Consider the following 17,412-nt stretch of genomic DNA (forward strand, 5'->3'; position numbering starts at 1 on the left):
CTATGGAAGCTGACTGAAGAAGCAAGGATTCTGTACTATATAGATATTTATTCATGTATGCGACTACAGCGGCAAGAATGTTACTTGCCCCAAAATGGAAAGAAGAAGTCCCAGCCAAAGAAGAATGGATTTATGGAATATGCAGAAATGGCAAAACTTACCGAAAAAATAAGAAATCAAGATAACAATTTTTTTTTTTGTAAAAGAATGGAAATGGTTTATTGAATATTTACAAATAAATTTTAAACAGATAAGAACATTGGTGGGATTATTGCAATAACCTGCAGTTTTATAGGAGTATCTATTTAAAGTAGATGAATAAATGAGCAAATGAAGTTAATTTGGATATGCAGAAAATATTAAAAATAAATTTAAGGAACTGCAGAAAGAGGAGGAAGGAAATGATTGTAAAATTATTGACATGTATAAAACATAATAATAATAATAATAATAATAATAATAATAATAATAATAGAAGCAGAAGCAGCAGCAACGATTGACTGGTCAGCTACAATGCTGTACATAAAAAGAGAGCTGCGGCATAGTGATTTGTATGTTGTTTTCATGAAGATACGCCCTTTAAGGCATACTTTAAATTATGCACTTTATCCTAGTATAGTAGTACCTTGGTTTACGAACTTAATCCATTGCGGAAGTCTGTTCTTAAACCAAGGCATTCTTAAGCCAAGGCATGCTTTCCCATAGCAGCGGGGGACTCAATTTACAAATGGAACACACTCAACAGGAAGCGAAACATGTTCTTATTCCAAGGCAAAATTCACAAACCAAAACACCTACTTCTGGGTTTGCAGTGTTCTTAATCCAAGTTGTTCATACAGTAAACTAAGACATGTTCTTAAACCAAGGTACCACTGTAGATGTTTCTTATACACATTGCCTGGTGGAAGAAGTGCATTACAGAAGCCTGAGATGTGCAAATTTTGATGGACAGCTGTGCTTCAGTTCAAATATTGTTTTGCAAAGTGTGAACTGGATATATTTGCCTTTAAATGTGAATGGAATCAAAGCTCTCCTTTGTCACTATGGATGAGTATGCCTAGCCACTCATTGAGAAGGGTCGACAAGCTTTATTGGAACATTTCCCTGGGAATGCGGCCTCGGAAGCTATCCATCCCCACGTGGAAGCTTCTCAGCCCTGTCGGGTTGTAGGACTCTGGTTTATTTTCATGAAGATTAAACAATGCCCCGTTGCCTCTGTCTGGGCAAGTCAGGATGGAGATGAGATGAGGTGTTGGGATATGCCCTCTTCAGTTCCTTCTCTCTTTCAGGTAGTGGACCTGCTGGTGGCGATGTGCCGAGCTGCCTTGGAGTCTCCCCGCAAGAGCATCATATTTGAGCCTTACCCCTCTGTTGTGGACCCCAGTGACCCTAAGACGCTTGCCTTCAACCCCAAGGTTGGTGTAAGGTAGCAGGGATTCTTAAGACTGGGGTGGGACCCATGATATATGGAGGCTGGCTCCATAGGGGAGCCTTGCAAGCAGAAAGCCTTACTCTTCAACAACTGGTATTCAGAAACAATACTGTCTCTGGCAGAGAATAGTTAACCCTGGAGCATGCTTTGCATACGCTGGGACCTTCTCAACACTCAGGTCATGCGGTTTCCTGGTAGTGAGTCCAGGGAAATAGGGCAGAGCTATTCGTGTATCTGATGCATATTCTCTCTCTTTTTCCTGACACACAGAAAAAGAACTATGAGAGGCTGCAGAAGGCTCTGGACAGTGTCATGTCGATCCGTGAAATGACCCAAGTAGGTGCCCACAAATTTTCTTTGCCTCTTGCCCTTGAATGAATGAATCTTTATTTGCTTCAGCCATCGGCCATAGCAACAAAACAACAATACGATATACAAAGAATAGAAATAAAAAGTCAGTTATATAAAACACATTTTAGGGTTTTGAATCAATAGTCAAACAGGGGATCTTATTCTGTTTTCCCCAACTAAAAACCTTGCAACCTTTGCTGTCACCTGCTCATCTTCATCTGCCAAGAGAAAGGCAGCAGTTGGGCAACCCAGAATGGACAATAAAAGAGGGGTGATAATCTCATTCTTCAAGTCTTTATAAAGAGTGCAAGCCAAGAGGGCATGCACCACTGATTCAGTACTGCCATCTCCACAGGGATATGAGCATTTTTCGTGTGGAATCTGTTGGAATCATCCCTCAAGTGCAGCTGAGGGCAATACATTCAATCTTGCGAGAGTAAAAGTGCATCTATATTTTAGAATAGGATGCGGGTGGCACTGTGGGTTAAACCACAGAGTCTAGGACTTGCCAATCAGAAAGTCGGCAGTTCGAATCCCCGCGACGGGGTGAGCTCCCGTTGCTCAGCCCCTGCTCCTGCCAACCTAGCAGTTCGAAAGCATGTCAAAGTGCAAGTAGATAAATAGGTACAACTCCAGCGGGAAGGTAAACGGCATTTCCATGCACTGCTCTGGTTTGCCAGAAGTGGCTTAGTCATGCTGGCCACATGACCCGGAAGCTGTACACTGGCTTCCTCGGCCAATAAAGCGAAATGAGCGCCGCAACCCCAGAGTCGGTCATGACTTGACCTAGTGGTCAGGGGTCCCTTTACCTTTATATTTTAGAATTGCTAGGTTATGCAGATAGGGTGCCAGAGAGTCGAAATGGGAAGGTGGAAAATTGTCATACCATGGCAAAATTTCCTTATGGTGGCCAAGTTGTTCTGACGCTCGATATCATTTAGTCCTTTTTGTCATCTTGTCTGCTCCTCCCCTTTGTGTCTGAAGTGACTTAAGACCGTCACTAGGCAGGGATGCTTGAATTACTGCCTGCCCCGATGTTTATCCCAAGAACGCCTAGAAAACTTGACAGAATGCATAGAAATCTCTGCCCCAAGCATCCGTTTGAGTGTGTAAGGTTTTGTAACGGAGCGAAACGGCTTGTCTACTCAGAGTGAAGGCAAGAAACATCACCGTCACTCTGATTTGACTTTGTGATTTGTGCTCTGACTTGGCTGTGTGTTGCCATGATGCTATCACACTAGCTGTGAACCTTGATTGGCTGGATCATGTAGCAAATGAGAATAAACAACAAAATGCTGCCGACAAAATGGTATTATGAAAGGAGATGGATGGGATGAACTGTCGAGAAAATGTAAGGTTTGGGGAAGCCTTTCAAGAGAAAAAGTTGGGTCCTGGAAAAATATCTGCCGACAGAATTTTTTGGTATATTTAAACAAGGCAAATGCATAAGAGAAACTGGGAGTTGGCAAAGACAAAGACAGAGAAAGTGTTAAAAAACCCAAACTTCTATGTTCCAGGAAACAAATTTAAAGCCACATCACCCTTCCTATCAGGGCCTTTTAATTAATCATTGTTGTGAATTCCTAGTTCTGGGTGAGATGTTCTGTTTGTGATTATAACCAGGACTGGATTTAGGTTTGATGAGGCCGTAAGCTACTGAAGGTAATGGGGCCCTTTATATGTCCAGCTGTCCTTTGTCAACAACAAATTGCCATTGTTTTTTGTGTTGAATATATGCTGTATATTTGCACACAACAAATAGGAGCCTACAAAACACTAAACATTGTTGCTGTATGTAGGTTGGTTTTTTTATGTTATATTTTGGAAATGTACATCTATTTTTTTTCCTTTTAATTTTTTTGCGGGCCCCCAAGAGAGTGGGGCCCTAAGCTATAGTTTGTTTAGCTTATACGTAAATCTGGCACTGATGATAACCCTGCTGCAACTGCTCCTGCTGCCCTTTCTCAACAGGGTTCCTACCTGGAAATCAAGAAACAAATGGACAAGTTGGACCCTCTGGCCCATCCTCTCCTGCAATGGTAAAGAAGCAGGAGACCTTGCGGACGGGCACAGTGCAACTGGGCGGGAGGCGGGAAGACAGACACAATCTAAGCGGGATCAAAGCAGGCCACAGTTTCATTGATCAAAGTGCCATAAGCTTGGCATAAGCAATGGGCATGTATCTAGTATGGACTGCAGTGGAGAAGGCTGGGCGGGTGCTGCTTTTGTGCTCCTGGAGCAGACCAGGCTACCAAAGTCTTCTCTCTGGTCTGCCTCAGAAGCCCTGCCTCCTAGGAGCCCAGCAAGAAAGCTGATGGGCTTCCAACTCCACCCGGAACGTGCAAAGCTCCTTGGCCAGGGCAGGAGATACCTGATGCTTCCTGAAGACATCTGAAGGCAGCCCTCTTCAGGGAAGCTTTTAATGTTTGATGCACTACACCAGTGTGGTGTAGTGGTTAAGAGCAGTGGACTCGTAATCTGTGGAATCGGGTTCGCGTCTCCGCTCCTCCACATGCAGCTGCTGGGTGACCTTGGGCTAGTCACATTTCTTTGAAGTCTCTTAGCTCCACTCACCTCACAGAGTGTTTGTTGTGGGGGAGGAAGGAAAAGGAGAATGTTAGCCGCTTTGAGACTCCTTCGGGTAGTGATAAAGCGGGATATCAAATCCAAACTCTTCTTCTTCTTACTGTATTTTAATATTTTGTTGGAAGCCGCCCAGAGTGGCTGGGGAAGCCCAGCCAGATGGGTGGGGTATAAATAATAATAATAATAATTATTATTATTATTATTCCTGCCCTTTCCCCCACCGGTGGTGGACCCTGGGGTCTCAAGTTTCAGCGGTGCCCTGCACAACACCAAAATTCGGTTCCCCCTTCCTGCCCCTTGCCTCCTAGTCTACAACATACTTGTAGCCCCTCTGTGGCGCCGTCTCGGCTTGGCACCCAGTGTGGCCGAACTGGTCACGCTCCGCTAAAACCACCTCTGCCCCCACAACCATGCCGGGCCGCAATGAATGCCCCCAGGAAGACGGGAACAGGAAGGGGGATTGTTGTGCAGGTATTGCCCAGTGCCAGGGGAAGGAAGAACAGCACATGGTACAGTGAGTGACTGGAGCATAGGCAAGAACCATAGCGCATTGGCTGGGTCCCAGGTTCAATCCCTGGCACCCCCAGGGAGGGCTAGGATGGTCCCTTGCCTGGAACACTGGAGAGCTGCTGCCAGACAGTGTAGACAGTATTGAGCTAGATGGACCCAATGGTCTGGCAGGGCATAAGGCTGCTTCATTGCTTCCTGGTAGATTGTCATCCCCGGTGGCTATGAGATCCAAAGCAAGCCTATTGTTTTTAACTACACCCCATTTTAAAACTTGGCTTTCTGAAATCCCTCCCCACTTTTTGAAATTTTAAAAAAGCAATTCCTATACAGTGGTACCTTGGGCTAGGTACTTAATTCGTTCCGGAGGTCAGTTCTTAACCTGAAACTGTTCTTAACCAGAAGCACCACTTTAGCTAATGGGGCCTCCTGCTGCCGCCGTGCCGCCGGAGCACGATTTCTGTTCTTATCCTGAAGCAAAGTTCTTAACCTGAAGCACTATTTCTGGGTTAGCGGAGTCTGTAACCTGAAGCGTATGTAACCTGAAGCGTATGTAACCTGAGGTACCACTGTAATGACAATTTTTCAAAAAGTAAATAAAAAAGTGTCAAAACATAAATGCAACACGTGCAGAATTACAATAGCAAGAAATGTTTGCACAATTTAAATAATTTTATTTATTTATTTATTTACCTACCTACCTACCTACCTACCTACCTACCTACCTACCGCCCATCTGGCTGGATTTCCCCAGCCACTTTGGGCGACTTCCAACAAAATATTAAAAATACAATAAAACACCAGACATTAAAAACTTCCCTAAACAGGGCTGCCTTCAGATGTCTTCCAAAAGTCAGATAGTTGTTTCTTTCCTAGACATCTGATGGGAGGGTGTTCCACAGGGCGGGAACCACTGCCTTGCGTTGTGTTTCAAAAGGGATAGAAGTGCAGGAATGGATAGCGAGTGGAGAATAGACTTTGGTCCCCAACGGCTGGGAGATCCTAAGCAAGATTGCTTGGAGTTACAGCTCAGAGAATCTTGACCTCTGGGGTCCGGAGGGATTCAAAGTGGTTCCCTAATCTCCGTCCTGAGATAGCCTAGTTCTAAAGGGTTTCACAGCACCAGATTGTGTTGCTGCCTGCTTGGGAGGTCTTTCTGCCTAACTGCCATCACACGACGGGCCTCCCCAGATGTGGATGTGCTGATAGGTTGCTCCACTGGAGCGCATGGCATGAGGAAGCTGCACCAGTGGCATGGGCTGCGATCTTCTCATCTGGCCTTCAGATTGACCAATGGCAGAGTGAGCATGCTTTTTTCAGCATACTAACAGGTTCTATGTCCTCCCTAGGATAATCTCCAGCAACAGGTCTCACATCGTCAAGCTACCTCTCAGCAGGGTAAGTGAGCACTGCTGCGTTCAGCCATCCCATCCACAAGGTGTGACATTGTGGGGAGGGGCCATAGCTCAGGAGCACTTACAAGACTTGCCATATTTTTTGCTCCATAAGACGCACCTTTTTCTTCCTAAAAAGTAAGGGGAAATGTAATAAAGGAGGCTGCCTGGGAGGGGGGAGGTAAAGACAGCAAACTTGCAAGGAGAGGAGACAGGAAGACTAAATCAATGAGGAGAGAAATTAGAAGAAAAGGAGGAGCAAAAAACCCCTCCAGCTAAGGAAAAGACACTAAGGCAAACAAGAGGGAAGGGAGTGTTGAAAGGAAGCAGCTGATCGGTGGGATCAGGAGAGAGATAAGGGAGGAGATACAGGAGGCTGCCTGGGAGGGGGGAGGTAAAAGCCCATGGATCCTCAGGATTTTTACATTGGGTCACCCCAAATTCACCATCAGATCACTTAGCATGCCCATGGTTATAGCCTGCACCAAAAAAAATCAAGCATCCACTGTTGCCTGGGGCTACAATGGTGCAAAAATGTGGTTTCAAAGCACAGATCCACATGGATCCTCAGGATTTTTACATTGGGCTACTGCAAACTCACCGTCAAATCACATGTCTGTGGCCACAGCATGAACCACAAAAATCATACATCCACTGTTTCGTTCAGAATATTTGTTTTCTTGTTTTCCTCCTCCTAAAAACTAGGTGTGTCTTATGGTCAGGTGCGTCTTATGGAGTGAAAAATACAGTAATCTCTAGTATAGCTCAGTTGGTTAGAGTGGGTTGCCAATAACGCCAAGGTTGCCGGTTCAATCCCTGTATGGGACAGCTGCATATTTTTGTACTGCAGGGATTGGACTAGATGATTCTCAGTGTCCCTTTCCGACTGTCCCTTTCCGACTTGGCTCCCCTCACCAGGGAAGGAGGGTGTTGAGTGGCTTCTCTCTCCCCTCAACTCCCACCCAGTCCAGTAACTCTCCCCTTCAAAGGTGCTGAGGGGGCAGCTGCTGCTGTGCTAACTGACTGGGCGCCTCAGCCTCTTCCATCTCTTTGGGATGACAGTTTTGTGCCAGAGAAGCGCTGCCTCAGCTCTCACGGTCACTGCCACAGTCACTGGCCATGCTCTCTCTCCCCCCCCCTGTTTTCTGTAAGTGCAAAGTGGGGAGGACAGAATGAGAGAGACACAAAATGAATCAGTGGGCCAGGTCCGCCTTGTGAGTCTCTTCTGGCTCTGCTTCGCCTGTTATAATTCTTCCCGCCTACTGCTCCCCAGTTTTGTTCTGTCCCCACTTAACTGGCAGCTGCTGCTGTTACGGGCCCTTGCTCAGATGCACAAGCCCAGCTCCCATTCCTTCTGCCTGGAGTCCGCCTTTTGCTGTCCCAGCCGTGGGGGCTGCTGAAGCGATTTCTGAGGTGCAGCTCAGCTGCTTCGAAGCCTCGGACAAGTGAAGAGCAGAAATATTGTGCCCCTAAGAATTTTGCGCCTGGGGGAACTGGCCCTGTGCAGTGGCGAAGCTGCATGCTCCGCTACAGGGGGTGGAGAGCAGTCGGGGCGTGGCTGGCGCCCCCCTGGGAGCGTGGCACACATCCCAGGGGTGTGGCACGTTGCCTGTGAGTGGCGTGGTGCACCACTGGTGCGGGTTCTGGGGGTGTGGCGAGACAGCTGTGGGGGCGTGGCGCCCGCCATCCGGTTTGTGTGTGTGCACGGCATGTGTCCGGGGAGGCTACTGCGATGAAATCCTACCAAAATAGTTGTGCCGGGGCAGTCCGCTCCCTCCGCACCCCCATTCCTCTGCCAGTGCCCCGTGTCCCCACCCACCCACGATACGCCACTGCTTGGGTGCCCTGTGTAATTAGCAGACAGTCAGGGTGTGAAGGCAAGCTTTCTAAGTTATGGGGCATTTCAAAATGAAAATAATAATAGGGAAAGGCATGCTGTTGGTTCTGGAGGCGGAGGAATAAACTTCCTTGCATGATGGCCCTCTCTCTCTCTCTCTCTCTCTCTCTCTCTCTCTCTCTCTCTCTCTCCTTCTGCTTTTGTTCCTTATCCTGGCTGCCCCTCTCCATTTCCTGTGGGTCTGTTTCCCTTGGTAGCAGCTGAAATTTATGCACACCTCTCACCAGTTCCTCCTCCTGAGCAGCCCCCCTGCCAAGGAAGCCCGCTTCCGAACAGCCAAGAAGCTCTATGGCAGCACTTTTGCCTTCCAGTAAGTTTGGACACCCCACTGTTTTGTTTTATTTTATTTCCCTCAGGCTAAAAGCTTGTCGTTCCTTGAAATAGCGTTTCTTGGCCTTTGTCCTGCTTCTCTTCAAATCACTGCTGGAACCTTTAAAAATAATATATGCTGAAAGGGAATTATAACACTTTTAAGCAGAAAGTGTAAAAATAAGTTGCAGTGTGGCATGTTCGTGGCTGGTCGACCCTTTCTCGGGATACTCTGTTCCTTCCCCACCCCCAGATTCCCATTTTCTCTCTCTAGATACTCAGCATTCTGTGGCCACTGGCCTTTGCTTTGGCTATAAGGAATTTTAGTATCAAACTCAAGGTTCCGCTAGACTTGCAGATATCTCCCTCTTGCACATGAACGCATAAAGATTCATCCCAAGAGAACAAGTCTGCTACTGGCCTTTGTCAACCTGGTGTCTTCCAGATGTTGACAGACCACAACTTCCATCAGCCTCAGCCAATGTGGCCAATAGTCGGGGACGAGAGTTGTTAAAATCACCTGGGGGCATCAAGTTAGGGAAGGTGGGTCTTTGGGATTATATTGAATATCCACCCTTTTCTTCAACAAGGGACTCTAGGTTGTCGTTGGGGTCTTTAGATGATCTCTCATCCAGGTACTTACAAGCCCCAGGCCTCCTTAGCTGCACAATGTTATTCCAGGCAATGTCTATAACTGCTGCCCATTGCACCTGTTCTGAAAGGCACCCTGTGATTTCATTCTGCTGCTTTCCAGCATGAAATTTGTGGGGGTTTGTACAAGTGCAATTGCGCAGACTCCGCATTTTGGAAGGGAATGTGAAAATACTACAGATTTGAAGAGGATAAATTATGTTCAGAGTTTAAGGGCTGTCTCCAGCATTCTCCCTCCCTAGTGCAAGGGTTTCCCTGTCCACTTGTGGAAACCTGTTGTAAAACAGACCATGCAGCCTATTGTACAACAAAGTTTCCAGAGACCTATTTATGCATTCACTTAGGCAACAGTGTTCATCTGATACAAAACATTTTGCCAGTGGAAGAAGGATTCTGCTCAGTGGCTTTTAACTTAGCGCTGTGCGGAACTAAGCCTAGGCAACTTGAATAAAATAGCAAACTCCTTTATTGCTTGCATAGCTGAGCTTCTATCCCACCTCCAGCTCCAAATTGAATAGTTTTTTAAAAATAAAGATACGGTCTGGATATAAAGGTGTCCAGAGACAGGGGACATTCCTGTGGATGCACAAGCTCTAGGGAACGGAATAAACGTGCCACTATTCTTAATCTTTTTTTATTGTGTGTGTTGGCCTGGGGTAAGGCCAAGTGCTGGTGAGCTGAACCATTTCTCTCCCCCCCCCCCCCGCAGTGGCTCTCACATTGAGAACTGGCACTCCATTCTGCGCAACGGGCTGGTCAATGCATCCTACACCAAACTGCAGGTAAGCGACTTCCACAGACCCCTGCTACTCCCCATAGCTAGAACAACCTGAGCACCTCAGCCACCTCAGCAACCTTCGTCATCCCTCAACCAGCCCTCGCCTGCCTGGTTTTTTCCTTACAATCTGTCCAGGAGGTGGCCATGACAGAGAGCTTCCTCCTCCTTTGCCTCAGTGTTCCCCCCTTCTACAACTCTGCGAGGAGGAGGATGGGGACAAAACTAGGATTAGTTGGCTCCTCCTGCCATTGGCTCTGGCTCCACCTCCTCTTGGGCAGGTCCGGCCCACCCAGGAGGCAGGCTGAGGCAACCGCCTCGGGCAGCAGAACCAAAGAGGCAGCACCCCACCTCACTGCCTCTGCCACCGAAATCTAGCAAGATCTAGCTCATGCTCTCCATGAGATCTTGCGAGGGCTCTGCTAGTTCTCATGTGATCTCACATGACCCGGAGGACAGGGGCTTTGGTAGCTGGGCAGGGCCTTCCCATTTCACTTCCAGCGGCAAAACAAGATAATAATAATAATAATAATAATAATAATAATAATAATAATAATAATTTATTATTTATACCCCACCCATCTGGCTGGGCTTCCCCAGCCACTCTGGGCGGCTTCCAAAAAAATATTGAAATACTGTAATACATCAAACATTAAAAGCTTCCCTAAACAGGGCTGCCTTCAGATGTCTTCTAAAAGTCTGGTAGTTGTTGTTCTCTTTGACATCTGGTGGGAGGTCGTTCCACAGGTCGGGCGCCCTCTGCCTGGTTCCCTGTAACTTGGCTTCTCGCAGTGAGGGAACTGCCAGAAGGCTGCCCATGTCCAAAGGGCACAAACTGCCACTTGGTCGGCCTGGGGGACATAGCACACCTTGGGTACAGTCCTCCCTCCCTGTACTGCTCAGGCAGATCCCAAGACTCTGATCCACTCAGTGGGTTTAGCTGGGCAGTGCATGGTTACAACAGGCTGCCATCCTGCCATATTTGCACTGCTGTGGGCCGTGGGAACAAGCAACAGCACGGCGTCTCTGAAGGCCAGAATTGCTTCTTTGAGGCGTCAGCTGTTAAATAGTGGGAAAGATGGACGAAGGACACAGCTCTGTTAGATTCACAGCTCTTTATTACAGCAGTTAGAACTGCTCCTGGAGTCAGACTAGCTGGCTGTTTTGTATAATACTAAGTAACTTGTAACAGTAACAACTTCCAACTAGCTAACCAATCAGTGAGCGACAGTTCTCAATCCTTCATTTGCATACTGGTGGCCCTGAGTGAGAACTGCAGCTCATCTTAATACATAACACCAGCCATCCAACACTGGCCAGTAACTCTGCCTCTCTACTGGGGGCTCTTCCAGGAACCAGCCCACGCCCCACAACTTCTGCATTTCTTTGTCAGTATTTGTATACTGCTTTTCAGCTGCAAAGCAATTTGCGGTAACAGAGCCTGGCCTTTAACAGTTTTTTTTTCTATCCTGCCTTTCCTCCTGTCAGCTCAAGGTGGCATACATGATCCCTCTGGCCACCCTTACCCTACAGGTCCTCACAACAGCCCTGTGAGGTAGGTTAGGCTGAGAGAGAACGATTGGCTCAAAAGACACCCAGAGACCTTTTTGGCTACGTGGAGATTTGAACCCGGCTCTCTGCAGTCCTAGTCCAACCCTCTAATATCAGAAGCGGGTGATATTGCTGCCATAATAATACAGATCTGGAAATACCAGGCGCTGTCTGTAAGGTTAAACAATGGTATCACATAGCTCCGCTCTCCTGGGAGGGGGTGCCATCAAATTTCGGGGGGGGGGGAGGCAGGGCTGAGCATCTGTTTTGTGTGCGAAAGGATGCTGGGTCAATCCCTGGCCTCCCCAGGTAGGGCTGGGAATGTCTGCCATTGGAAGCCCTAGAGAGCCACTGCTGGTCAGTGCAGATAGTATTGAGGTAGATGCACTGGAAACTGGTCCAGTAGGGTAAATGGGGCACTGCTCCACCAACTGTCCCAGTCAGCCCCTACCTGCCCGCTGCCCTATTACCAGTCTAGGAAGTGGCACTGCTGGATGGTTTGTCTCATTGTGGCCCTTGTCAAACTCAGCCGGGAGGAGAAGACTACTTGGCTCTGCCTGTCATTGGTTCTAGCTCCCCCTGCTGTTGCCCTCCTGCCTTACACCTGCCGCGAGTCATCGCTGTCTAGATAGACCAATGGTCTGACTTGGTGTTAAGCAGCTCCCAGTGCTCCTATGTGCTGGCAGAGGGCTATCAGGTACTCTGGCTCCTGCCTCCTGCTCCCCTCAGCAGATGGCCTTAATAGATTCCCATCTCAGCTGGAGTCAGGGGCTGTCCCCCTGTCCTGGTCCTCTCTGTTTTGAAAGCAAAATATACCTTCTTCTGTTTAAGGAAACGCCAGTCTTCTGTGGTTAGGCTTGTACGCGCATCCATGATTAGTAGGTGGCTCTGAATGGAGCTAGGGACGTGAGTGGCTCTGTGGGTTAAACCACAGAGCCTAGGACTTGCTGATCAGAAGGTCAGTGGTTCGAATCCCCGTGATGGGGTGAGCTCCCGTTGCTCGGTCCCAACTCCTGCCAACCTAGCAGTTCGAAAGCACATCAAAGTGCAAGTAGATAAATAGGTACTGCTCCGGTGGGAAGGTAAACGGCATTTCCGTGTGCTGCTCTGGTTCGCCAGAAGCGGCTTAGTCATGCTGGCCACATGACCCGGAAGCTGTACACCAGCTCCCTCGGCCAATAAAGTGAGATGAGCGCCGTAACCCCAGAGTCGGTCATGACTGGACCTGATGGTTAGGGGTCCCTTTACCTTTACTGAATTGAGCTGCCTGGCAAAGGGAGCCCACCCCACCCTCCGCTTCGATGAACAATGTGTGTCACTTATTTCCAAATGTGTGAAGCCAGCCCTACTGCACAGGGTGATGGTCCATGGCACCTCTGCTGTCTGCCCCCAAATCCTGCCCTGGTGGCACAGTTGAATACCTCTGCCCTCCTAGGTAGGCTGAATACCAGTGGATGGTGATCTCCAGTGGGGACACTTGCTGTTGCACTCAAGTCCTGTTGGGGCATGTGCTTGGCCACTATGAGAACACGATGCTGGACCTTTGGCCTGATCCAGCAGATCCTTTGTACATCCTTAAGGGAAAGCCAATGTTCAGGAAGGACAGACAGACCCCAGGGTTTGCTGATGCTCACACCGTGCCGCGCCCCCTTCCCTGGCCTGCACTCCCCCCCCCAATTATTTTTGGCTCACATTGGTGTTTTCCTGCAAGCTGCATGGAGCAGCCTATGGCAAAGGCATCTATTTGAGCCCCATCTCCAGTATTTCCTTTGGATATTCAGGTAAGCGGCTCTCTTTGTCCCCTTCCATCTGTCAGTGCACCCCTTCGTCCTGCAGACATGCTTGCCACGCATCCAAGAGCCGCTCCCCCCACCCCCGCTGTGTGTGTTTCTCCATCCACATGCTGAGCTCCCGGGGAGATTAAAATTCTCAGGGTGATGGTGGTGGTGAGATTGGCTGCCTATGTGTGTTGCCTGGCTGTGGACGCACGTAGCCTTGCAGGCATTGTCTTGAGATTCAGCTAGGCCCAACCGCTGCCTGGAGCTGGGATTGTTATAGAGTAGACCTTGATGGTGATCTCCCTAGTTTCTCCTCTGGGCACCCAAACTCAGTGGAAGGCAGAAGCCCTTGATGTGCCTTCATCACAGCACTGATGGGCTGCAAGTAGGCCTGCTGTTCTCTCTGTCCCCAGGAATGATTTCCTTCCATTGCTTGGGAGGTGCGGACCATATGAATAGGTGGCTTCTCTGGTGCTTATCGTGTCAGACAAGTTTGGTGTTTTTGTATCGTGTGCATGAGAAGGAAAGTGATAAGACTTAAGTAGCACACCGTCATTTCTTCCATCTCAGGTAGAAGGCAGGGCAACCTTTATCTGTGTTTATCTCCCTTACCTAGTGGATGATGTGAGCTTCTGTTGAAGAGACGTGCTGATGAGCTTGCTACTTGAGCTGAGACTGTAGCTCGGTGATAGATCCTTATGTCGTAGTTCCTGGGTTCAGTTCCCAGACTCCCCAGTTAAAGGACGTTGGGAAGCTGTGCAAATGAAGACTCCTGGAGAGCTTCTCCCAATCAGCATAGACCGCACTGGATAAGGGCTGAATGTCTGTCTTCTCATTGCTACATCTTTGGAGATCATGGGCCATTGTTTGTGTCTCTGGGCTCGTTTGCACCGTCCTCCCTGCACAGCCTGCACCAGCAACTGGCAGAATTCCTCACTCATGCAAGCAGCCGGTCCTGGCACCCTGTGGGCTGTTGTTCTTACTCTTTTTATTGTCATTGCAGGGATGGGGAAAGGCCAACACAGGATGCCCTCCAAGGATGAGCTGGTGCAGAGGTATAACAGAATGAACACCATCCCCCAGGTATTCTGCACAAAACTCTAAGCTTTCTTTATTTCAGCAATACGCTTTGAAGCAGGGGAAAGAGTAACCACCTGAACGAATATTGCGAACCACTGGTGGTCCAGAGGCAGGAGTTTGGGAACCCCTGCTCTAGTCCATGGAGCCCTCCAGGCCTCTTTGTTCGGACACTGGGACTCTCCCTAGGCCACAAGTCTTTTCATAAGCCCTGTCCCCTCCTTGAGTGCTTTTGCCTGACTGAAATAGGTCGTTGAACTCTTGCTTGTCTGGGAGGGTGAAGAGAGAAATGGCCTGTGTGTTTGTGTGTGTAGAAACCTCTGACTTTTTCATGACTGGAATGTCATCTGTTGTAAGGTGGAAGTCATATCCATTTGCTCTGCCCACTTTGGCAACTGTCTCCACTCACGATGGGGGTATGTGGCTCCTGGAAGGCTGCCCTGGAAGGATGTGGTGACCCTAGGCTTTCAAAAGCTTCCCCACCTCTGGTCTGTATAACTCTAGATCTCTCTGGTTTGCTTGCAGACTCGATCCATCCAGTCCAGGTTCTTGCAGAGTCGCAATCTGAATTGCATCGCACTTTGTGAAGGTGAGCGATGGGGCAAGAGAGGCACGTCAGCCAATGTCTCTCCCTCTCTTGGAGCTCCTTTCTCTCCACATCTGTCCTGACTCCTGCCTGAGCCCAAATGCAGGCTACCATGCCCATACAAATGCCAATTTAAGGAATGTGTGCCAGGGAAACCTGAAGCTCATCTTGCCTGGTCACACCAAAGGTCCAGAAGACTGTCTCCAACAGCAGCCAGTTCCATGCCCTTAGAACAGCATTTCCCAATCTGGTTCTCTGCAGTTGTTCTGGACTTCAACTCCCATCAGCCCCATGCGAGCTTGCCCAATAGTGAGGGGTGGTGGGAGCTGGAGTCTAGCAACATCCGGGCAGCACAAGGTTCTTCGTTCCTGCTCTACAAATGAGGAACATTTTGTGTGTGTGAAAAGCGTCAGAAGTGATATAGCAAGCAGGAGCAAAGCATGACAATGTATGGGATAAGAATCAGACTGTCTGTTTTTTTGCCTCCTGGGAATGACAATATTCTGTTAGTATGAAATGCCAGAGTTGTTCAGGATCTAGCCTGTCTCTAATGCACATCTATGTGCATGTACATCAGATGAAGGGAACCTTTGCCTTCAAAATGTTGCTGTAAAACAACTTCCATCAGCCCCAGCAAGAATGACCCATGGTGAGGGATGATGGGGGTTGCAGTTTGGCAACAGTGGAGGGCGGTGGGGGGTGGGGGACAGAGAAGGCTCTTCACACCAGATGTATGTGAACCTTAAGGCCCCAAGGAAGGAAGGAATATATATTAAAAGCAGAACAAAATAGAAAAAATTGACTCCAACATTTTTGATTCAGAAGCATCCTTCTCTGAGCTTGGAGACTACATGTTTATAATTTTCAGGGCTAATTACTGTTGATATTGCCATCCTCCATTGGGTTGTTTTTTTAATCCAGGAATGAAGAACCCTGTGGCCCTCCAAATGTTGTTGGATTCCAACTCCCATTATCCCCAGCCATCATGGGCAAGAGTCAGGGATGATGGGATTTGGAGTCCAGCAATATCTGGAGAGCCATGGGTACCCCATCTCTTGAAGGAACCTAATCTGGTACTCGTTACCAGTGAATTCCATCAGTGAAATTATGTATTTTCCTTTGGTTTATCCTGAAACCTTTGACAATCTGTTTCATTGGATGGTCCTCCATTCTACTATGTCACAAGCAAGAGGATTGAAGCTACTCACTGCCCTTCCGCCCTGTCCATAACTGCATAAGTGGGTCAGTCGGAGGCAAGATCCAGGGTTTCTGGTGCCAAAGTACCTGATTATCCTGGTTAGTGGGTGATATTGGCAGGCCTTGTGTGTTGTGTTCTGTTTATGAGAAGACTAATGCCTTTCTCATTTGCAGTGATCACGTCAAAGGATCTCCAGAAGCATGGCAACATCTGGGTGTGTCCAGTGTCGGACCACGTCTGCACCCGCTTTTTCTTCGTGTGAGTGGTCACATTTCCTGGGTAGGGAAAGGGAAGCTGTTCTATTTTGCAGAATAGGGAGATGGCAATGCCAATGCTGCAGCCTTGGGCAGGGCCACCTTACCCACTGGGATTGGCAATAGCCCTGCACCATCTTGAAAGGTATGGTGGAAGAAGGCAATTTCTGAAGCAGTTTCTGTCTCCCTCACAGGTATGAAGACGGCCAAGTTGGAGACGCCAACATCAATACTCAGGACCCCAAAATCCAAAAGGAGATAATGCGTGTGATTGGCACTCAGGTCTATACAAATTGAGGGGGTGGAGGACCCTGTTCCTTCAGCTTGTGCCAATGTTGCCCCTGCCCCTCCATGGGTAGAAGGGAGCCAGAGGTCAGAGGCTGCCAACGAAGCGATGATAACCCTGGCTGGATGGAGACCTGGATCCACAGGAGGGGGCAAAGGGGCAACCAGCGTCATTTCTGGGCAGCAGAGGCCCCGGGAGTGCCTCTGGAAGGGTGGAAGCCTGCACCTAGAATATACAGAGAGACTCTCCAATGGGGGAACTTGGACCAAATCCCAAGGACAGTTGGGGTGGCTGACTTTGTGCTCCCACGTTTACAGTGACAACATTTTTAACAATGAAAACAAGCAAAAAAACAAACAAACAAGAAGAGACAGAGAGAATGGAAGAGAGTGAGAGAGCGCAAATGGTTTTAGCTTGTTAAAATTCTCTTTAAAAAAAGAAGCTCTGATTGCACCTGCACAGACTCTGTGTGTGTGTGTGTGTATATGTGTGTTTGCAGGCACTTGTGTGTGTGTGCCCAGCAGATGTGCCATTTCCTTTATTTCCTTTTGCCCATGAGGTCAGACCTGTGACCTCGACATGACCTGTTTGTTGTGTGGTCATCCTGATGGGTTTGCCCCAAACTTATACACAGGTTAGATGGTGCCCCATCTTTAAACTGAATATTCATTCTACTTCCTTCGCAGGAAGGCTATAAGACAACATGAAGCATTCATCATCCTGATTTGCTTGCACCCTGATTCTGCAACTTCCCACTAATCAGTTGTTCATCTCACACTT

The 17,412-nt window shown here is 48.3% G+C and overlaps 1 protein-coding gene across 5 annotated transcripts in view; it reads left to right on the forward strand.

The window, feature by feature from the left end:
* PARP6 (poly(ADP-ribose) polymerase family member 6) overlaps positions 1–17,085 on the forward strand; it is a 51,855-nt gene extending 34,770 nt beyond the window's left edge. For 2 of the 5 annotated variants that reach the window (XM_083712669.1, XM_083712671.1), the window contains exons 13-23: positions 1,290–1,415; positions 1,703–1,768; positions 3,755–3,822; positions 6,226–6,274; positions 8,365–8,477; positions 9,837–9,909; positions 13,165–13,234; positions 14,235–14,314; positions 14,834–14,897; positions 16,266–16,350; positions 16,541–17,085. In XM_083712669.1, the coding sequence (XP_083568795.1) occupies positions 1,290–1,415; positions 1,703–1,768; positions 3,755–3,822; positions 6,226–6,274; positions 8,365–8,477; positions 9,837–9,909; positions 13,165–13,234; positions 14,235–14,314; positions 14,834–14,897; positions 16,266–16,350; positions 16,541–16,643 (897 nt within the window). In that variant the 3' untranslated portion in view covers positions 16,644–17,085. The remainder of the gene's footprint in view (positions 1–1,289; positions 1,416–1,702; positions 1,769–3,754; positions 3,823–6,225; positions 6,275–8,364; positions 8,478–9,836; positions 9,910–13,164; positions 13,235–14,234; positions 14,315–14,833; positions 14,898–16,265; positions 16,351–16,540) is intronic. The other 3 variants (XM_083712670.1, XM_083712672.1, XR_014557928.1) reach the window with 2 other exon arrangements.
* The last annotated feature ends 327 nt before the right edge of the window (positions 17,086–17,412 follow it).

The sequence above is a fragment of the Podarcis gaigeae genome, assembly GCF_964106915.1.
Source record: "Podarcis gaigeae genome assembly, chromosome: 14".
NCBI classification, from domain to species: domain Eukaryota; kingdom Metazoa; phylum Chordata; class Lepidosauria; order Squamata; family Lacertidae; genus Podarcis; species Podarcis gaigeae.